At 41.7% G+C, this 23,619-nt stretch overlaps 1 protein-coding gene across 6 annotated transcripts in view; it reads right to left on the bottom strand.

The window, feature by feature from the left end:
• The window catches only part of opcml (opioid binding protein/cell adhesion molecule-like), a 798,950-nt gene that overhangs the window by 50,256 nt on the left and 725,075 nt on the right, over window positions 1–23,619 (bottom strand). For all 6 annotated transcript variants that reach the window (XM_055660813.1, XM_055660812.1, XM_055660807.1 and 3 more), the window contains one exon: window positions 15,710–15,844. In XM_055660813.1, the coding sequence (XP_055516788.1) occupies window positions 15,710–15,844 (135 nt within the window). The remainder of the gene's footprint in view (window positions 1–15,709; window positions 15,845–23,619) is intronic.

A 23,619-nucleotide genomic window follows, 5' to 3' on the forward strand; every position in this document is an offset into this window, starting at 1 on the left:
AAAAATACAGTTTAGTTGATTTTTACTTCAGAAATATATTTGTGATTGGGTGTAGGATCAACGCATTTCTTTGTTCCATCGCTCTTCATTGCTGTTCATCTGTGAAAGATTCCACCAAGGGCGGCACGGTGGCGCAGCGGTAGAATTGCTGCCTTATAGAGCTTGCAGTGTCGGGGACCCGGGTTAGATCCCAACTACGGGTGCTGTCTGTACGGAGTTTTCCGTTCCCCTCGTGACCGCGTGGGTTTTCTCCGAGATTTTCAGTTTCCTCCCACACGCCAAAGATGTACAGGTTTGTAGGTTAATTAGCATGGTATTAATGTTAATTGTCCCTGATATGTAGGATAGTGTTAGTGTGCAGGGATTGCTGGTCAGTGCGGACATGGTGGGCGAAAGGGCCCGTTTCCACGCTGTATCTCTAAAACTAAAATATCTACACGTGAAAAATTCGAACAGAGTTTCCTAAGAACGTTGAGCTACCTGTCCTCACCACTCTCCTCCCCGTCGGCTCTGCACTTACATTCTGCAAATCTTCAAGCATCGCAGGAGGGCACATTATTAAGATAACTGGTACATCTGTTTAAGATGAAGAGAACAAGGGTTTGACCCAGTCAGCTGTAGACACTAAATCTTTAAGCATTTTCAAGGCCGAGGTAGATTGATTATTTGGACTGTAGAAGAATTGGATCCAAAAAAAGTTGAGGGGAAGTTGAGACAATCGGTCAAATCCACCATAATCAGATTGAAAAGCAAATTGATTCAAGAGGACTTCGGTCTAGTCCTGCATCAATTTCTTATGTAGAAACTAGGAACTGCTCAGAAGTTGGTTTATAAAAGAAAACATAAAGTACTGGACTAACTCAGCAGGTCAGGCAGCATCTACGGGGAACATGGAAAGACATTGTTTTTGGTCGGGACCATTCTTCAGAGTCTGTCCATGTTCTCCAATGATGCTGCCTGAACCGCTGAATTACTCCAGTACTTAGTCTCTAGCGATTTCTCATTCTCTATTACTGTATCGTTGGGCTTCAATTTTCACCAGATTCACTGAAACTGTCCGTTAGCAACTACACACCACCCTTTACAAGGAGAATTATAGATGCGCAGTTAACTCCGCCTTACCAACGATGGGCAGCAACAAAATAAATATATGAAATGTACATCTTTTGTTTTAACCAGGCCTCTTCAACTAAGCCTTTTTCTTTTAAATTGTGCATCCCTTTGTTCATAATGCCTCCCCCCTACTCTTCCAACCAAATTAAATGTCATCACACTTTTTGCATTGATTTTCCCATATCTGTCTATAACTTATTTGCATCTAGCCTTCCTTCTCAAAATTTAATAGCTTTTTGCATTTTGTATTAGATGCAAACTTTTAGACTATGCTCTGTACACATTAAAGATGCTAACCTGTGCCAAAAGGCTCAGCTTTGCTCTCCCAATCACTGGGGAACAAAGATTTATTCATCCCTATCACCTGAAAGACAATAATAAGCCTTTGCACTTTGCTTCTGGGCCAATTTTCTATCCATGATACTGTAAACTCATGAGGCTATGACTTAGCAAAAAGTTTCTTGATGTGGTATTTATAATATAGTAGCGGCACCAAACGTGATGAACAAACAGTTGCTTTATTCAGACATTACATGGTTGACGTACATGCAAGTTTGGTCCTCTAACATATTGTCGTTGCTGCTGCAGCTGAGCGAGGGTGTTGTCTCGAGCTGAGCCACCTGGTGACTCCAGATCTCAAGGTGAGATCTGCTTATGTAGCAGGACACGCCCCTTAACCCACGACATCACGTGACAGCCCTCGTAACCACTGACGAGGGTTCAACCTCACCCGTAAGTGGCCTGACCATCAGCTGACTCCACTTCCCCGTTAAACAAATATAATTTGTGTTGAGCAAATCTGTATTTACTTTCATTTTGGCCTTTAATCTAATGAATACTAAACATCGACGATCTATGCTATTATCTCCAAAGCTATTAGCACAGTCTCCAAAGCACGGGCAAAAACTTTGGAATCAGATCTGCTGAGTATTTTCAGTTACTGGAATTTCAGTTTTGTTTTTTAGTTTGGAGATACAGTGCGGAAACAGGCCCTTCGGCCCATCAGGTCCACACTGACTATCGAGCCCCGCACATTAACACTATCCTACACACAGCAGGGACATTTTCCATTTATACCAAGTCACTTAAACTACAAACCAGTACGTCTTTCGAGTGTGGGAGAAACACACGCAGTCATGGGGAGAACGTACAAACTCCGTACAGACAGCACCCGTAGTCAGGATCAAACCCAGGTCTCTAGCTGGGATAAAGCAAGGATAAGGTATTTTGTCTTCAGTAGTCAGATTTTCAAGCTTTGGGGCAGTGTGGGTTCCCTCTTCCTGATTAAAACAGGAGCAGTAGAACTTACAGCCTCCAAGAGTGAGATCTCATAGCAGACCACACATTTGGCCAATCATAACCCTTCAAACCGATTGTATCCATGTACCTGTCCATGAACGTTTTATCTGCTTCAACAAATAAAATAAACAACGAGAAAGTATCATAGAGTCATACAGCAGTGGAACAGGCCTTTTGGCCCAACTTGCCCATGCCGACCAAGATGCCCCCATCTACACAAGTCCCACCTGCCCACATTTGGCCCATTACCTTCTAAACCTTTCCTATCCATGTACCTGTCCAGATGTCTTTTAAATGTTGTTATTATACCTTCCTCAACTACTTTCTCTGTCAGCTCTTTCCACATTCCCACCACCTCTGCCTGAAAAAGTTGCCCCTCAGGCTCCAATTAAATCTTTCTTCTCTCATCTAAACCTACCTAAATCAACCCTGTAGCTGTTGATTCCCCTAACCTGGGTATGTTGGTGTTACATACCATTTTATCAGCTGGCACAAGTTGATACATTTCAACTCAGTAGTTAGCATTAACATTTGTGCCAAAGATCAAGAAAGTTCTGGACCAATGATGCATGGGGACATCTCAAGTGAGTCCATCTCAAATTTACAGGCCAGGACTATCAACCTTCCTGCATTTGTGTAACAAAGAAATGGTAAATAAAAGTCAATGATTTTCCAAAATTGGTGGACGAATATTGTCAGTTGTGTCCAGTTCCAGCTCGTGAATTCATGAGTTTTATCTAACTAATTAAATGGAACAACCTCTGATGTGTAAAGAGAATGAAGTGGAAATTCAATTGCCTAGCCCTTATTTTCTCACATGGGATATGTGCTCCCACTGGTTCAAAATGGTTCTCATTAGTGCTGACAATATTTCTCTATATTCATTAAAGGCATGTGGGTTTCATCGGCTGAGCAAGCATTTAATTTGCTATTTTTAGCTGCCTCTGAGAAGGTGCTGGTGAGCTGCCCTCTTGAACAGCTGTATTTCATAATATTATCTGGTGTGGCATCTGTGCTGTAGAATCTCAGAGTTCAGTGCAAACTCACCACTTTGGAACTGAAATATGGGCTTCTACACTTTTGCTAAATCGTGAGAGTTCTAGATCCTGGCATAACTGGGAGCAGAGTTATGTGAAATGAGAAATATACAAACGCATGGTCTTGGTGAGGGGAGGAGCAGTAAACCATCAGTGCATGGACATAAATGTAGACGAGTTGATGAGCAGGAATGATAACAATGCCAACATTGAATGAGTTGCACAGTGAGAAAGGCTGTCAGACACACCGCAGGATGAAGATCAGTTGCAAAAATGGGCAGAGAAATGGCAGATGAAGTGCAAGGAATAGAGGGATATGAATCTTGTACAGGCAGATACAATCAGTTTACATTGGCATCATGATTAAAACAAATGTTGTGGGCTGAACTGGGCTGAAATATTCCTGGGCTGCACTGTGTAGGAATGAACTGCAAATGCTGGTTTACACCGAAGCTAGTCACAAAAAGCGCACCAACCTCAGTGGGTCAGGCAACATCTCTGGAGAAAAGGAATAGGTGATGTTGTCCCCAAGACATACAGGTTGATAGGTTAGCCCCTAGTATATGGTGGAGCAGTAAAATCTGGGGTACATTAATGAGAATGTAGCAGAATAAAAATAGGATCAGTGAAAGATTAGTTTAAATGTGTCCTTTAGGTTCAGCGTGGATCTGTCTCCATGCTGTATATTTCTATGACGCTCGGATTAAGCATATGAACTTTGACAGAATGGACATTTTTCTGATCACATCTCAGAGAGGGATATTTCATCTCTTGGAAAATGGTTTTCAATGCAGACTAACAAAGCTTTACTGAGCACTGAGAGAAATGATACCATCCTCAGAGCTGAGCAATGTGATTTTAAACAGTGGGTAATGTGATGTTAAACATTGACCACACTGCATACATCTCCTCAAGGGCCTGTCCCACTTTCACAACCTAATTCACAACCTTTTTTACACGTGGACATTTTTCATCAGACTAGAAAAACGCCCCGACCTAGTTGATGCCACGAGTACCTACGATTAGCATCATGACCTACCTACGACCTCCTACGACCTCGTGACGACCATGCTGCGAGTATGAGTCAAGGGCAAACTCGGCAGAGGTCGTGAATTAAGTTGTGAAAGTGGGACAGGTCCTTTAATAGTTGTGTTCCTTTCTCATGTGGCTGATGGTTTAATTTCTAAAATAAGATTGTTTACTGTTTCCATCTTGAACCCTGCTGGAGAGAAGGCCAGGGTGATTTATCCATTTTATAAAACATGAAATACTTTATTGGAGAATCTAAGGCAAGGTTCTGATCTAATTATTACCCACCTCTATGTGGCCTTGATGTAGAGGTCATGGTTTTGGAAATAAGTGAATGAGATTAGCACCCAGAAACTGCAAGGCATGAATGCACTTATTATGATGTAGGCTCAACTATCTCTTTATAAACAGCTGGCAGAAGTTTAATAATAATAATAATAATACATTTTATTTATGGGCGCCTTTCAAGAATCTCAAGGACACCTTACAAAAATTTAGCAGGTAGAGGAAAAACATGCAAGGGGAATGAAACAAACAGCAGAGACATGACTAGTACACAAAGCAAACACAGAACTCAACACAAAACACAGTATGAGGCAATCAATGCACAGATGAAAAGGGATGGCACGTGGGGCCAAGGATAGGTAGAGGCGAAGAGATGGGTCCTGAGGCGGGACTGGAAAATGGTGAGGGACACGGAACCGCGGATCAGTTGGGGGAGGGCGTTCCAGAGCCTGGGAGCTGCCCTGGAAAATGCATTCATATATTAATGCTAGTGAATTGGTCACGGTAAATTCCAAGCCTTTCCAACATTAATAATAGTAAAAATCAGATAGATAGAGACAGGAAGTCAGACAGATGGTGAGAAATTGCAGCAAAAATGTATGCAGGCGACAGTTTGTGAAAATGAGAATTTCCTCGTAGGAATCTGTGAAAGTGAGAGCACCTCCAAGTGAGAGTGCAAGCAAGTGCAAACAAACAAGAGTGCATGCACGCAACTGTGTACACAAGCAGAAGGACACGCAGCATGACAATGTGCAAGTGGAAGTGTGTGCCAGCAAAACTGAGTGCAATTATAAATGTTTGTAAGCATAAGTACATGGGATCAAGGAAAGAGCATTCACGCCGCGACCCTGTTTCCACCAATCTTTCCACCACCGCGTACAAGAAGCACAAGAAGCGACAAGCCGGACACCATTGTATGCAGATGCCGAGACGTGTGTTCAGCTCCGGCTGAACAACTTCTAATCTTGTGTGTGGACGCGATAAGAAGGAGAAGCATAAGTACATGAAAAAAGAGAGCACTCATAAGTGGGAGTCAATGCAACTGGGAGCACATCCACTTCAATGCAACTGTAGAGGCCGTCATTGGATATATTTAAAGCGGAGATCGATAGGTTCGATGAGGAAGGGTGTCAAAGGTTGCAGGAAGAAGGCAGGAGAATGGGGTTGAGAGGGAAAAATAGATCACCCAAGATTGAATGCCAAGCAAGTTTGATTGGCCAATTGGCCTAATGCTGCCCCTATGCCAATGCAAATTAGTATGCATACAAGCATGCAACCGTGCAGACAAGCAGGAGAGTAGCATTAGCATGTGTATGCAGATCTACAGTATGAGACTCTGTGCAAGTGAGGGGCTGGACAAAAACCTGTCTGCAAAAACAAGTCTTCATAAGCAAGAGACCATGCGACCATGTGACCAAGACTTTGCACAAGCAAGAAGGGATGCAATTTAGAGTTTTCGACAAGCAAGAATACATGCAATTGAGAGTGATGCCATTGTGAGCACATACATAAATGGGAAACTTTACAGTTGAGAAATAGTACATGCAAGGAAGAGTAAAGGATTTGAACAGCTGGGGAAATAAATTGGGTGTATGTTTGCAGGGGCTCTATACAAACAAGTGGCCAATCGTATGCAAGGAATAAAGGGGAGAGAATTATTTAAATAGATGGGAAAACAGAAAGGAAGTTGGAGAAGTTCGAGAGACCCAGTTTTGGGACGTTACTTCTCAGGACCAAATGATGATACTCATAATCCTGACAATAGAAGCTATATTTCAAATGGAATCATATTTTCAACAATTTCAAGTCCAAATCCCAGTGACTGGAAATCAAACATTTTTAATATGCTTAACGAAGATTTTAGCATTCAGATATGATTAACTGTGGAGAGAAACTCCTCCTTCACTCCACTCTCAGAAGTTGGCACCCCAGTGCTCCTGAATGAATCTCTACTCTGATATCACTGATACATTTTTTTTTTGTGATATTTGTGACAACCCCATTGTCCCCATTCCCCTGCACTTGCCTCAAAGCCGTGCAAGGGATTCTTTCTCTAGTGCGCATCTAATTAATTGAAAGGTAATGGTTGATTTTGCTTCTCTGCACCCACTGGAATCAACATCGTAGCAATCATCAAGAAGGAAAGATTTTTGTCACAGTCCATTTGACTGTTTTGTCCACATCTTTAAATGGAAGAGACAGATGACTGAAATCAACTCAGTCAAAAAACACTCATGTTCTTCAGCACCCCGACCAAATTTCTTTTCATACTTATTTGCTCCAAAGAACCAGCTTCTTCATTCGAACACTGTAGTTAAAATCCCTCATCCCTCAAATACATTTAATCTATTTCACAGATTAATGTGTGAAATACATTGAGGAAGGATGCTTTGCAACAGTATTGAGAAAGAGTGAGGGAATTGGATTTTATTGGAATGGAGACACAAGGAATTGCAGATGCTGGAATCTTGACCAAACCACAAAGCGGTGGAGGAGTGGAGGAGTGGAACAGGCCAGGCCGCGTGTGTGGGAGGAATGGACAGATGATATTTCTTCAGACCCTGAAGTATCCCGACTCAAAATGTCACCTGCCCATTCCCTCAACAGCTGCCTGACCCGCTAGGTTCCTCCAGCACCTCCTCCAGATAGGAATGGCTCTACCCGCAAACACTCAATGGACTGTATGGCCTTCTTTCATGTTGTAACAATGCTCTGAAAATTAGGATTCAAATAAGTATCAGCCCAAAGGAAGCTTTCATGTTATCAGTCTGAAGTGAATTCAAACAAACTCCCAGGAGGTAGAAAAAAATATTTTAACCTACTGTGTTATTTAGTCCCTGTCAGAAGCTCTCTCTTTAAAAGTGTTCTATTTTGAACAGCGTATTTCAATTAATCTACTTTGCAGAGCTGTGAAAATGTACTGACAGCATAAAGGGAAAAAAAAATTATTATTGGAAATCCAAGTATAGTTTTTCATGGCCCTGGGGGCATTATGCTTAAATCTATTTCATGACGGTGCTTATGCTGGGTTTTATCTTCGTTGCTGCATAACTCAGATATGACAGCTACTGACTCGTAGAGGCTAGAAATAAGTTGCAAGTGCAGAAATAATCTTGGCATCTTGGTTCCTAACATAAGAGGAAGTGGCAGCTGTGGCAGAACAATCCTGAGCTTGAATATCCATCATCCTTGAGTCAGACTCAGACCTCGGCCCCATTGATGGTGTTCAGCAGCATTCACGCTATGCACTAGCATTGATCAGCATCAACCCCAACTCTACACTTCCAAAATTGCCTCATCTTAAATGGATATGCCAATTTTTCCAGAACAGCTGTATTATTTTTTGTGACGTGCCTGTACCTGCGTCCACCTCCACTGGCTTATTCCATTCCTGGATAACTTTGCACCTTGCCATGAAAGGGGAATACAAGCAGTTCAAGTGTTTTCATGCCTCTCCTTTCACCTCTTTCTTTTTGTTTTAAGTTTTATAGATACAGCGTGGAAACAGGCCCTTCCGCCCACTGAGTCCACGCCGACCAGTGATCACTCATGCACTAGTTCTATCCTGCACACTAGGGAGAATTTACAGAAGTAAATTAACCTACAAGCCTGTACGTATGGGAGGAAACTGGATCACCCCATGAAAACCCACGCAGTCACAGGGAGAACGTACAAACACTACACAGAGAGCTCTCGTAGTCAGGATCGAACCTGGATATTTGGTGCTGTGAGGCAGCAACTGTGATGATCTCTTATTGGCTTGTTTTCAAATAACATCCAAGCTAAAGGCCATTCTCAAGAAAGCCAAGATAGACACAAAAAGCTGCATTAACTCAGCGGGTCAGGCAGCATCTCTGCAGAGAATGAATAGGTGACGTTTAGGGTCGAGAACCTTCTTCACTACCTTCAGTACACAATAGGTAATATAATAAATAAACAAAAGTTAAATAAATAAATAAATAATAGAGTACAAAACAAAACAAAGCCCAAAGTCCCTAGTGCAACCAAAGTAGTTTGTAGATCAGAGTTTAGTTGGTATTGGAGTTTGAAGTGTTGATTAGCCTGATGGGTGTGGGAAGAAGCTGTTCCTGAACATTAACTGTTTTCAGATCACTATTCCTTCTTCCCGATGTAGGAGTGCAATGAGCATGTGGCCAGGGTGGTGTGGGTCCTTAACGACGATGGCTGCATTTTTGAGCCAGCACCTGCTATAGATTCCTTTGATGGTGGGGAGGTCAGTACTCATGATGGACCAGGCAGTGTCCACCACTTTTTATTATCTCCTTTAATCCCGGGCATTCGAGTTACCAAACAAGGCCATGATGCAACAAACCAACATCTGCAGCAATACAAAAGAATGTTTGTCGACATACCGAATATCCTCAGTCTTCTAAGGAAGTCGGGTGTTGATGAGCTTTCATTATGGGTGCATCAATGTGCAAGGTCCAGGACAGATTTTCAGGGATATACGTGCCCATGAACTTGAAATTGTTTATTCTCTCCACCATCGATGAAGCCAAGTTTGCGGATCCTTGGCCATCCATTTGTAAAGTCAACAATCAGTTCCTTGGTTTTACTGATGCTGAGGGTGGAGTGTGGATATTAACCTGAAGGAGGTGACCCCTGTTCATGTTTGAACTGAAGCCATGAGTCTTCATGAGATAATAGGTCAATATTGCTGACTGCCAGGGCTGCACCTTTCCAAGTGTATGGTACCACATCACTGCCTCTGGTGGATGTGCGCTCATGAAAGGACAGGATAGGTCTGGAGATCATGATGAAGTCTTCAAAATGTCATTAAGATATGATTCTGCAAGACAGATACATCAGGCTGCGGCATGGGTGAACTATGCAGCTGATCTCTCAGTGTGAGCCTCAGTCTCCAGTATCCTTACAAAGAATTCTTACGTTTGGCAGGCGTAAGTTGTTTCATCTGAATCTCAGGCCAAGTCTGGGTGGTCTGACCAGCTTTATTCTTATTGCAATTTGAAGGGGTTGATTGATGTGATGGTGAGATTGTGAAGCCATTACAGAGGGCTGAAAGGTTTAGGTTCAGACACAGATCAGATAAGAAAGCAGATTTTATTTCCTGAAGATGTGAGTGAACCAGGTATTTTTTTTTTTTACAACAAACCTGCTCTTCAGCAGTCACAATTGTGGATAATATTGTGTTATTTAAGTGAGTTTAAATTCCCCCCAAGCTGAAGATGGACTTCTCTTGATCAGAGGTCCAGATCTCCAGGATATTTATCTGGTAAATCAACTCTTATGATCCCATTTTGCACAACAGTCGCGACTGCAGCTATCTTCAATTACAAGAACAACAAAAGAAATAAAGCAGGAGCAGGCTACTGTGGACCCCATGCCTCCTCTGCCAGTCAATAAGGTCATTACTCATTTTTTTTAAACCACAGCAGCACTAACAATATATTCATTGATTCCCTTAATAATTATTAATCCATTGCAACCAGCTAGAATATTAAATAATGAAAATAATGTCCCCAGTAAAATTGTGACCCAATGCAGGATACAATTGGGAAAGACAGCAGGAAGTTAATAACCTCATAGATCCATATTAAGAATAAACGTACAGTGGATGAATGGTCAAGATCAAAGCTGAACATTTCATTGGATGGTTCAATTGGACCTGCTGCCGATTATTTTGCAGTAAATAATGGCTTTTGTGTTCTTTATAAAGCTTGGTTAGTAATTCTGAGCTTTATGGGTGGATTGAACACTTCAAAAGAAGAGTCAAACGGCAAAATAATTACAGTAAATGCGACTGTGAAGTATTCCACAATAGAACACAGGGAGGGAAAAGAACAATATTAGATCTGATGCAGGATGGAAACTAATTAGTTCGGTCATTCAGTGCCAGGGAGATGTTTAATCAATGGAATGAAACAGTACGTGATGTGCAAAGGTGCTGAGAATTTAATATCAGTGTGGCTATTCTACAAAATTAATATTTGACACATACCCATTTTAAGGATTCATTGGTTTAAACAATCGATCGGGTGAGTGATATTTAGTTTAGTTTAGAGATACAGTGCAGAAACAGACCCTTCGGCCCGACCAAGCCCGCACTGACCAGCAATCCCCACACATTAACACTATCCTACGTTAGGGACATTTTATACATTTATACCAAGCCAATTAACTAACAAACCTGTACGTCTTTGGAGTGTGGGAGGAAACCGGAGCACTCAGAGAAAACCACGCAGGTCACGGGGAGAACGAATAACCTCCGTACAGGCAAGCATCCATAGCGCTGTAAGCACTGTCAGACAGTAACTCTACCGCTGCGCCACCATGCCGGCCCGACACGGCGAAGAAATAATTATCCGGCTCATAGTTTGCACCAGTTATGTCACCAAAAAATTATGGTGGGATTTGTTTTGTGAGGAAATCTTAATACAAAAAATTTCAATATCTGTGGTGTCAGCCTCTTCATTATATTGCTGTGAAGATGAAAGAAACCTTACAAAATATCAGTGAGAATCTGTCTTCAATATTTTCCAAAGTGCAGCTCCTAGAACTCTGGTCAATGCAATCAAATAAAATGACAAAGTAATGCCTTCTTGATAAATTAGGCAAAACAAAACAGTAACAATAATTGCTATTTTGGTATTCTGAAATGTTATTACTTGAAATGTTATTACTTGAATTGTCAGGTATTTTGAGTTCAGTTTAGTGCTGATTTTTACATTTTTTAATTAATATTCAGCAAAATCAGTGCTTTTCACGCATTAAAGTAAATCTGACAAGATGCGTCTACGTTCAGTTTCTTTAAAGGGCAACTTGAATGAATTTGGTAATAGTAACCTCACATGCACATCCAGTCAGATTAACTTTAACATTTATTGTGTTGTATCAGGATACCATCATTACATTACTGACTAGCACGTCCCATGAACATATTGGTCCATCATCTGCATGTGCACGATGACAATTACTTCTGGCATTGTTAGACCAAATTGAATGAAAAAAAGCTAATTCTGCATTGTTGAACTAATTTCTAGTGCAGAGTTTTATGATAAAAAATAGAATTTTCCAAGTAGGCCTGTGGAGATAATCTTCCAGGTTTTTTCAAGCTCGATAAGAATTGAACAGGTTGGAAGTGTAAATACCAACCAGGCAGTCATCTGATGAGGTCAAGAGGCTTCAGTTATAAGATGTAGACCAGACACAGAGGACTGCAGATGCTGGTTTACCAAAAAAGACACAAAGTGCTGGAGTAACTCAACGGGTCAGGCAGCGTCTCTGGGGAACGTGCATAAGCATTTTTTCAGGTTAGATCAAGTCATTGGATGGGTCAGTCTGAAGAAGGGTCCCGACCCGAATATTCATGCTCATCAGAGATGCTGCGTCATCTGCTGTGTTACTCCAGCACTTTGTGTCTTTTTTTTCAGTTATAAGATATTGTCAACAATGCCATGGAAATGCCTTTGTCTGGTGTCCTGTGTACATCTGATAAACAAGCATGACCTATGTCCAGACTGCTGGAGTTGGGTGGGAGTACAATCAGACGTGAATATGTGTCAGCTGCCACATGGACACCGACTCCTGCATCAGCTTCTACTGCTCTGCCCATGTGACCAGTTTCCAAAATTAATCAGCTCGGTGTAGAGAGTTCTGCATTCATTCATTTTGGTAGGAAGTCCCTCTGGTTGTATTGCACACTGGGAACGATTTTAAACAACCTCACAGTAAATAATTCACATCTACTGGCATGAGAAAGTGTAAAGAGCACTCACTAAAAGCTTTCCTCACAGATGCTTATGTGGCATTTAATTGTTCCATTCAATTCCTAATTCCTGTGCTCTCCTTCAAAGTAGCTCGCTCACTGGAAAATTGATTTCAAAATTGTGTGATATCTAAACATTTGGTTATAAAATTGGTGGGGTCTAAGTAAAAATAACATCAAATAGTCTGGAAAATCTAAGCCAGTTCATGTCCTGAGCATGCCAGATGATATGAATTTTGCATTACATGGAAGTCTTGATTGAATAATTGCAGAAATCTGTCCTATCATTTTTGCTCAGCTAACCCTATGGCCTTCAAACAGTATATCCATGAACAAAGGTCTCAGCATTAATTTGCATGGACTCACTTGGGAGCAACCACTGGAACTCCCTATAGATTGGTGGCTGATGTGGGCGAGTTGGGCTGAAGGGCCCGTTTCCACACTGTATCACCCCACCATGACTCTATAAACCTCTCAGTTGACAGAATTACTAATAGCCATTGATTATTCTCAGATAACACTGATTGCCACTGCAGATTTGAATACAGAAATTAATAAAGTCACAAAGTGAAGTCGATCTTCGGAATGCCTAGTAATTCTGGATGAATAAGGGAAATAATGCTGAGAAAGTGCAAAGTAAAGGATACTGTGAAAAGTTTTTTTATGGCATATTTATCATGAATGAATCACTGATCATTAGCACAGGAGCCGCAGAGAGATGGATTAATATCTTAATAACTACCCTGTTATTCCACCCAGAGTAAATGCACATATAAAGAGAAGATAGACTGGGAGATGTTGATCTTTTGGCGAGTGAGAGTCACAGTTTGAAGGTTGACCACAGGGTTAGGAGATGTCCACTGTACTTAAAAACACAAATCATTAACTACAGGGCAGAAAATTAAAGCAATGTGATACTAGTCGCAATTGGCAGGAAGGTAGCTCCATCTGTGTTTTACCCTGATGTCAGATAAAGCCAAATCAGGCCTTTAACCTTCTTTCAAAAGCAACCTTGAGAATGAATCATACAGTGTGCAAACAGGTCCCACGGCCCAACTTGCCCACACTGACCAACATGCTCCATCTACACTAGCCCCACCGGCCTGCTTTTGGCCCATATTCCTCTAAACCTACCCTATTCCTCTACCAGTCTAAATGTTTCTTAAACATTATGATAGTCTGAAGAAGGGTCTCGACCCGAAATGTCACCCATTCCTTCTCTTCAGAGATGCTGCCTATCTCGCTGAGTTACTCCAGCTTTGTGTGCCTATCTTTGGTTTAAACCAGCATCTGCAGTTCCTTCCCACGCATGATAGCACCTGCCCCAACTACTCCTTCTGGCAGCTTATTCCATATACCCACCACCCTTTGTGTAAAAAAGTTACCCCTCAGATTCCCATTAAATCTTTCCCCCCTCACTTCTGGTTCTTAATTCCCCAACTCTGGCTACATCTCGACATGTCAGAAGATTTCTCAAAAAATCTGGATTTTTGATTAAAACTTATACAGCAGATGTAAACGGCAGTAATACCCTCTCAGGACTTGCTTATTGAACTTAGGGCCAATGACAGCCATTCAGATCAATAGCTAGAAATCATACCATTCAATACAAGAAAAAAATCCTGTGTACAATGTAAAACACACACATTGTTTCAACTGTCTGTCAGATTAAAATTCATAATTCACACAAATGCAAAAACTGCCTCATACCAGGTGTCACTGATTAAAATCATTATGTTAATTACCAATTTGGTTTATAGTCTCAGCAAAAATTAGTGAAAATCAGCAAACATGAAGAATATGCCAACGAGACAAATATATTTTTAGGTCTGTGCAAATGTTTGGTCTGGATGCCACATGGAGATGAGCTATTCATTTCAATTTGCATATTAAAGTCACAAAAACATATGATCAGTTTTACTGCAAGATGTGAGTGGATTTCAACAACATCTTTTACAATCTGGATTGCAAGTTCGACATGAGCAACTGAAAAGTTCCTTTCTCCACATTTTAGCAACCTGCAAGACAATACCTTACACAGTCTAAAAGTACTGCACAAGAACACAGCTTATTTATTGCCATTGGGGTGGCTCAGTGGTGCAGTGGTAGATTTGACAATAGACAATAGGTGCAGGAGTAGGCCATTCAGCCCTTCCAGCCAGCACCGCTATTCAATGTGATCATGGCTGATCATCTACAATCAGTAGGTACACAAAAATGCTGGAGAAACTCAGCGGGTGCAGCAGCATCTATAGAGCGAAAAAAATAGGTGATGTTTTGGGCCGAAACCCTTCTTCAGACCCTTCTTCGGGTTTCAGCCCGAAACGTCACCTATTTCCTTCGCTCCATAGATGCTGCTGCACCCGCTGAGTTTCTCCAGCATTTTTGTGTACCTTCGATCCTCCAGCATCTGCAGTTCCTTCTTGAACATCCACAATCAGTACCCAGTTCCTGCCTTCTCCCCATATCCCTTGATTCCGCTATCTTTAAGAGCCCTATCAAGCTCTCTCTTGAAAGTATCCAGAGAACTGACATCCACCGCCCTCTGAGGCAGAGAATTCCACAGACTCACAACTTTCTGTGTGACAACTCTCTGCTCTATGCTACCATACAGCGCCAGAAACCTGGGTTCGATCCTGACTATGGGCGCTGTCTGTTCAGAGTTTGTACATTCTCTCTGTGACCGTGTGGGTTTTCTCCGGGTGCTCAGGTTTCCTCCCCATTCCAAAGAATGCAGGTTTGTAGGTTAATTGGCTTCTGTAAATTGTCCCCAGTGCGTAGGATAGCACTAATGTATGGGTGATCGCTGGCTGGCATGAGGGCCGAAGGGCCTGTTTCCATGCTGTATCTTTAAGTTAAACCAACTAAAATTTGGATGGGGACAAAGTTCTCTGGAGTTATTCTGCTTCGGTTCCAGAGCTCTAAGAGTGCAGTCACAGAACGTTCATCAGATTCAGCAACGTGAACAGGTTAGGAGTGTAGAGAGGAGAAACTCTCCCAACAGATCAGTCTGGTCAAGAACCTCTCTACTGTAAGGCTGATGCTAAGGTAGATCGAAGAAGATGCATTTTACATGCAGAGGCAGTTCTCTTCTAGTGGACACTGGTTGTGCAGCATGTAATTCTCAGCAATGACATTGTTGTTACCTTGAACAAGACAAAAACTCACAGAAAGATAAAAAGCTGTGGCAATCACTTACAGTTTACTGTTACTTGTACTTTCCGCATGTCAGCAGATGACACGTCGTTATAGGCACTGCATTCATATTCACCAGCATCTTCCTTGACAATTCCTGTGATTTCCAAATATTCATCATCACTGGCAAAACCCCGGGCTGAAAGAAAAGAACGAAGGGAGATATGAAAAGGAATCTATTCTTTATTCTCCATTCAAGTCAACATCTTTTTAAATGCTCTTCAATCTCTTACAGCTATGATATGGTTAGACAGAGCTGACTAAATACTTATCAGCTACATTTTGGAATTATTCGTAAGACTTTTCTATTTAAATTGTTTGCATATCTAACCACAGTGTCAAACAAACATTTGTACAGCTAATAAGCTGTCAACTCCCTCAGTAATCAGTTTGACAAATTTGAAGCTGTCTGATGCTGAAACAGAGATCTCCTGTATTTAGTCCTTGTCAATGAGCCTAGAAGTAACACGAAAATGCTGGAGGGCCAACAAAGTTTTGCCATATAAGTGACGCACAGTAGTTAAGTAACTGAACTGAAGGGCTGGATTATTGATAGGGAGGAAAATAAAAACCCACTGCTGGAGTAACTCAGTGGGTCAGACAGCATTTCTGGAGAATATGGATAGATGACGTTACGTGTTGGGTGAATATGGTGGGGAGGAGTGGGGGGGACAGGGGGAAGAAAGCTGGAAGAGAGAAGAGACAGGAAAAAGCCTGGTATCTCATAGGTAGATACGGATGGAGGGGGTTTTGACAGGCCAATGGTTGAACAGACGCCAAAGACAAAAAGCCAGGAGGTGTGAGACAGAGGATTGAAGAGTTGTGAATTGTGAAGCTAGAGGAAGGAATACAAGTGGAGGGTGAAGGGCAGGGGGAGGGGGAAAACAGTTCACATTGTGCACAGGAGGAGGATGGGGGGGGGGGGGGGGGTTGAAAAGAAAAGGGGATGGGAGAAGAAGTGAAGGGGGGCAGGGGTGTTTATCTAAAATTGAAGAATTCAATGTTCATACCATTGGATTGTAAGCTACCCAAGCAGAACATGAGGTACTTTTCCATCAGTTTGCATGTGGGCTCACTCTGGCAATGGAGGAGGCCCAGGACAGAGAGGTTGGGGAGTTAGTGAGGGCCAGTGGTGGTGGCAGTGGCAGCAGGCCTGGAGGGGGCTGAGAAAGCTATGGACTAGGGGTGGTGTCGGCAACCCGACCTGGCCGTGAAGATCGGTAGGTGCGTCCGCTATAACCAAAATCAGTTAAAAATCAGGGTCCATAAAAATGAGGAATTACTGTATTTGCTGAGCATTTACACTTTGTTTTTAATAACAGAATTACAGTATTTCACTTTTGTTGTTTTATAACTTGAGTGAAGAATAAATATCAAGTAGGACACAACAGTTAGAATCGAGACCAAAACCCTGTGGCAATTGTATTGATTGTAAATTCCATCGAAAGCGAACACTAAGACCACATTGGAACACAATCTGAACTTCCCCTGGATTGCATTGATGGGATTATCGGGCATTCCAGGAAAAGAGCTAAAGTAGTAGATATTGATCAAGAGCAGCACAATAGCTCAGCAGTAGAGTTGTTGCCTTATAATGCTGGAGACCTGAGTTTGATATGAGGTGGGGTGCTGTGTATATGGAGATTGCACATTTTCCATAACCATGTGCGTTTACTCTGGATGCTCCATTGTACTCCCACATCCCAAACACGTGCAGGTTTGTAGGTTAATTTGTTAAATTGCCCCTAGTATATATGATGCAAAATTGGGATAATATAAAACTAGTACAGGTGATCATTGCTCAGCCGAAGGGCCTGTTTCCATGCTGTATCTCTGTAACTAAAACTAGAAGATCGGCCTCTGGCTGAATGGTGGAGCAGACTCCAATGGCCAGAAGGCCTACTCATATTAACTCAAAAAACAAGAGCATTTTGCTGTTACACTTTAGACATTGTTTTTGCGCTACTTCGGGTTGCATACATGCTTTACAACATTTTGCATTTGACACCTATTTACTATTGTATCCATCATTACCAGGTATGTGTGGAAAGGAACAGCAGAAGCTAGTTTATACCGAAGGTAGACACAAAGTGCTGGAGTAACTCAGCAGGTCAGGCAGCGTCTCTGGAGAAAAAGGGTGGGTAACATTTCAGGTCGGGACCCTTCGTCAGACTGTTTTATATATACAATATACCTGGTAATATAGTGTAATATATATGTGTACATATACATATATATATATATATATTGTACATATTACAATATTATACTTTATTATAAGCTATATGGTATACTCTGAGCTTCATGCAAACAAGGAATTTCACTGTATCCTGGCATATACTGTATGACAATGAACTAATCAGAATTTGATTCTGGAAGGACGCTGCAGCCTTCTCTATATATTCAAAGGAGTGCTTCTGTGCAGCATTTTCAGTGAAAGGCGGAAGAAATATGATTGCTTGATGCTGACGTAGCAAGGATGAGAGAATGGGCCACTGGCAACTCACAATAACACAATAACTTGCTTCACTGCTCACTCAAATAGCTAAGCACTTTCTTCAGTTTTCATTAAGCTTAGCCCATGGGTGTTATAAAATTGGGACTTCACCTCTTTGGGGTTTTTACAAAGCAAACTTGTGAAAGGATGACTAAAATGAACAATGATATTAACTTGTCATTTTTAGGTGCAATTAAGTCTCCACCAATGACAGAAATTGACATGTATGTTTTATACATTGACAAGCACACGATCTTAAGTGTCTGCCCAGTGGAATAAAATAATCTCAGGACAGGAAAGACAGACTCAAGTCTGCTGGAAATAAGGCTCTGCTTGTTCAATTAAGTCTGACTACACTGCAGCTTCCCTCCAATCTCCAGTGAAATGAAATCTTCAGCCAATCCCAAATAATTTCAAGATAGGCAATGATGTACTTGTTAATTACCTTGCTAACCAAAGAATGGATCGACAGCTAATATTCATTGGATTCAGAAGGATGAGAGCGGAATCTTATAGAAACATGTACAATTCTTAAGGGATTGGACAGGCTAGATGCAGGAAAAATGTCCCCGATGTTGGGGGAGTCCAGAACCAGGCGTCACAGTTTAAGAATAAAGGGTAGGCCATTTAGGAGTGAGATGAGGAAAAACCTTTTAACCCAGAGCGTTGCGAATCTGTGGAATTCTCTGCCACAGAAGGCAGTGGAGGCCAATTCACTTGGGTGTTTTCAAGAGAGAGTTAGATTTAGCTCTTAGGGCTAACGGAATCAAGAAATATGGGGAAAAAGCGGGAACCGGGTACTGATTTTGGATGGTCAGCCATGATTATATTGAATGGCGGTGCTGGCTCGAAGGGCAGAATGGTCTACTCTTACACCTATTTTCCATGTTTCTATGTTAACTCTGATTCACATATTGTTGCAATGTTATTGCACATCAATGTAGATAATAAATATTCTAGTCAATTTTTAACACATGACTGTGATCACGAAAGCATCCATGTTCAGCTGCAGCTCCTGACTGACTGTGTCAAGGGACTGGCGCTGGATTTGGATGTACAAGTACAAAAAACAAAACATCGTGTTGTACCTTGCGAACAAAGCACCAAGGCAAATTCCTTGTATGTATGTATATATCTTTGGCTAATAAAATGTATTCAATTCAATATTATTGCAAAAATATTATTTAAAAAAAAAATTATGAGCAGGGAAATGCAAGATGTCTAAACATGCCTAGAGGCTCCAACCTATAGAATTTCTTCAGATAGTTTGACTTCTTCTTCGATGTCAGACTTCCAGCTGAATTGAACAGACCCTTTGCCATTCATCAACTCATCACACTTTAACTTTAAAATATGTCACAATGACGATGAAAAGCAAAGAGAACAATTATATAAAACACAACATTTGCTGCAATGGAGCATGTCCCAATTATTGGGTAGAGATAACATACAAACATAGAAAATAGGTGTAGGAATAGGCCATTCGGCCCTTTGAGCCAGCACCATCATTCAATATGATCATGGCTGATCATCCAAAATCAGTACCCGTTCCCGCTTTTTCCCCATATCCCTTGATTCCGTTAGCCCTAAGAGCTAAATCTAACTCTCTTTTGAAAAGTGAATTGGCCTCCACTGTGTTCTGTGGCAGAGAATTCCACTGATTCACAACTCTTTGGGTGAAAAGGTTTTTCCTCATCTCAGTCGTAAATGCTTTATTCTTATACCCCTGGTTCTGGACATCCCCAACATCAGGAACATTTTTCCTGCAACCTTCAACCTCCACCTCCAAAACCATGTTGTATATAAATTTCAACTGGACGAGCATCCCTGGTGAAAAATTCCTTTCAGTCCGTCTGAAACTTGCTGGCACGAGGGCCATACATGACTGAACTGTGCAGACAAGGGAACGGATAACAGCACAGGGAGATCAACGGGGCATGTGGGGCATCTGGAAACTGGTGTATTAGATCCAAATAAAATACGGAAATTGAAATAAAGAATGAAAAATACAAACCGAAATAAAGCGAATTGTGATATAAATACTTACAGGTGAGGCAGGTTTAGTGGATAAAGAAGCAAACTTGAAATTCAGCTAAATAATTGCAATGTGGTTATCTGTGTATTTTTCTTTAGGGTACTGGAGGACGAAGGGTGATCTTACAGAGGTGTATAAGATCATGAGGGGAATGGATATGGTAGATGCACAGTCTTTCACTCAGAGTAGAGTAACTAGAGAACCAGAGGACGTAGATTTAAGGTGAGAGGGGATGGATTTAATAGGAACATGAGCGGCAAATTTTTCATGTAGAAGGTGGTAGTCGAATGAAACGAGGTGCCTGAGGAGGTGGTGGAGGCAGGTACTCGAACAACATTTAAAAGGCAGGTACATGGATAGGAAAGGTTTAGAGGGATTTGGGCCAAAATGTGGGCAGGTGGGACTGGTACTGATGGAGCATCTTGGTCAGCATGGGAAGTTGGGCTGAAGGGCCTGCCTCCATGCTGCATGACTCTGTGACACTCTCAATAATGACATTTGATACAACGTAGTTAAATCCCTGAAAATTCTGAATGTTAGTTTGAAGATGGAAAATTGTTGAGCTGATACCATTATTGCTTTCAACTCATGACCATCTTTGACAGAAGCTAGTTTTTTTTAAAAAACAGCCCATTGCAGATAAGGTGGAATTAACACTGGTTATCTAAAGGAAGCAGGTAATGGAGTCAGCCTCTTGCGAGCCGAGATTGCAAGCCATCTTCCATGAGCCTCTCACCATGAATAAAACAAACTGCAACCTATCTGCTCCAACATGCAGACCTCGGGTTAAATATTTCATGAGGCAAAGTGGCAGATAGCATCAGCGAGCCTATAACCTTCATACAAAGGCCTGAAACAAGAAATAAAAGCTGCCAGTCATTTGCACCTCACAGTGGGAAAAGAGGTGCCTGGCTGCTTCGAGGCAGAAATCAGAGCAACCCTTCTCTTGATTTGGAAATCAAAACTGTGAAGAAGCAGAAAGTTGGTTTTATGTTTGACGAAAAATTAAAAAACGAGAACTCTGCATTAAAGGCAATACTTCCGTAACAGGATTGCGGAAGATTTTAGTTTAATCTCATTCGATCCACAATTATACGAGTTTAGGCTTGTAGTCACTGGAGTTTAGAAGGATGAGGGGGATCTTATAAAAAACATATAAAATTATAAAAGGACTGGACAAGCTAGATGCAAGAAAAATGTTCCCAATGTTGGGCGAGTCCAGAACCAGGGGTCACAGTCTTAGAATAAAGGGGTGGCCATTTAAGACTGAGGTGAGAAAAAACGTTTTCACCCAGAGAGTTGTGAATTTGTGGAATTCCCTGCCACAGATGGCAGTGGAGGCCAAATCACTGGATAGATTTAAGAGAGAGTTAGACAGAGCTCTAGGGGCTAGTGGAATCAAGGGATATGGGGTTATTGATTGGGGACGATCAGCCATGATCACAATGAATGGCGGTGCTGGCCTCCTCCTGCACCTATTTTCGATGTTTCTATGTTTAACAACTAACGTAGGTTTCGATGAGAGTTTTTGGACTGTGTTGATCTAACACTGAAAACTCTCAACAAAAGATAGCCACAAGAAGCTGGAGTAACTCAGCGGGACAGGCAGCATCTCTGGAGAGAAGGAATGGGTGATGTTGCAATGGCTTGCATCCGAAACGTCACCCTTTCCTTCTTTCCAGAAATGCTGTCTGTCCCGCCGAGTAAAGGGCCGGTCCCACTTGGCTATTTTGCCGGAGTCATATCAGTGTCGGCAAATGATTTTGAACATTTCAAAATCCAGTGGCGACAAAAAGTGGTTGCGACACTTGAAAAAACACCGCAGTGTCATACGTCATCAGGCTGCATCACCACCGCGTCATATGTCATCATGCCGCGTCACCGCCACGTCATACATTGTCACGCCGCGTATTTTTCGATTATATGATACGTCAGTCAATGATGCCGGCAGTCGCCGGAAAAATAGCCGTGGGACAGGCCCTTTACTCCAGCTTTTTGAGTCAATCTTCGTTTTAAACCAGTATCTGCAGTTTCTTCCTACACGTAAAATTCTCAACAGTCGCCTTTTAAGAAGAATGGTTTGCATTAGGTGGACATTGAATGATCATCATCAGAGTATCAATTGCTGATTTTGCACAATTGGCACAGACGTGTACTGTAATAAGCATACGCTCCACTTAAGCAACTCAGATAGGTAACGATTGAACCGAGGCATAGAAACACTATTATTCTATAGTCTGCTGTGTCCAAAAAATGAGGCTTCCACTAGACTTTTGATTGTTATTCTGATATGTGCCGTTTACTATACATTTATTGACCATATATGCCAGGATTTTATGAGTAGAACAGATAAAAGCATTGAAGCCAAACAATATGTCCATAAGCAAAATATACCATTTTACAATCACAATAAATCACAGTCTGCCTTGCAGAAAGATTTAATAACTAGTGTTGTCTCAAGCAGTGATCTGTGAAAAGAATGGGAGATTATAGTCATCCTATTCATTGTGCGCTGGTTGGAATATGGAACTACACTCTGACAGAGGCAACAAATTCTGCATTTGGCATTTCAATATAAACCATCTGCAGCAGAAGGTTACTGTGCGATTCCTTTGTTGCAACTCATTTCATTAATTCTATCTAACATTCATAAGGCAGTGCTCACATTCTTGCCATATTTAAATATGTTCCACAAATGAAGCAGGCCCTTTCTGTTGAATATTTGACTGGTCAATTTTCATTGAACATAGAACCGTACAGCTCGCGAACAGGGCCTTCAATCCACAATGCCTGTGCCAAACACATTAAGACTAACACTGATTTACCTGCACATAACCCATATTCCTCCATTCCCTGCATATCCATGTGCCGATCCGAATGCTTCTTAAATGCCACTAACCTATTTGCTTCAACCACCACCCCTGGTAGCACATTACAGGCACTCACCACTATCTGTGTAAAGCACCTCCATATCACTTTCATACTTTGTCCCTCTTATCTTAATGCTATGCCCTCTAGTATTTGATTTTTTTTCCATTCTGGGAGAAATACATTGACTGTCTACCCTCTTTATGGGACTCATCATTTGATATACTTCTATCTGGCCTTTCCGTAACCTCCGGCGTTCCAGATAAAGTAATCCAACCTGTTCCTGTGGTTAATATTCCCAAATGCAGGTATCATTCTGGTAAACCTCCTCTGCACCCTTTCCAAATCCTCCACATCCTTCCTGTCATGGGGCAACCGGAACTGCAGACAATACTCCAAATGCGGCCTAACTTAAGTCCTATAAAGCAGCATCACGACTTCCTGACTCTTATACTCAATGCCCCGACCTATGAAAGCAAGCATCCCATATGTGGGCAGGGGTCAACAATGTTGA

This window comes from Leucoraja erinacea, chromosome 32, assembly GCF_028641065.1.
Source record: "Leucoraja erinacea ecotype New England chromosome 32, Leri_hhj_1, whole genome shotgun sequence".
Classification (NCBI taxonomy): Eukaryota; Metazoa; Chordata; class Chondrichthyes; order Rajiformes; family Rajidae; genus Leucoraja; species Leucoraja erinaceus.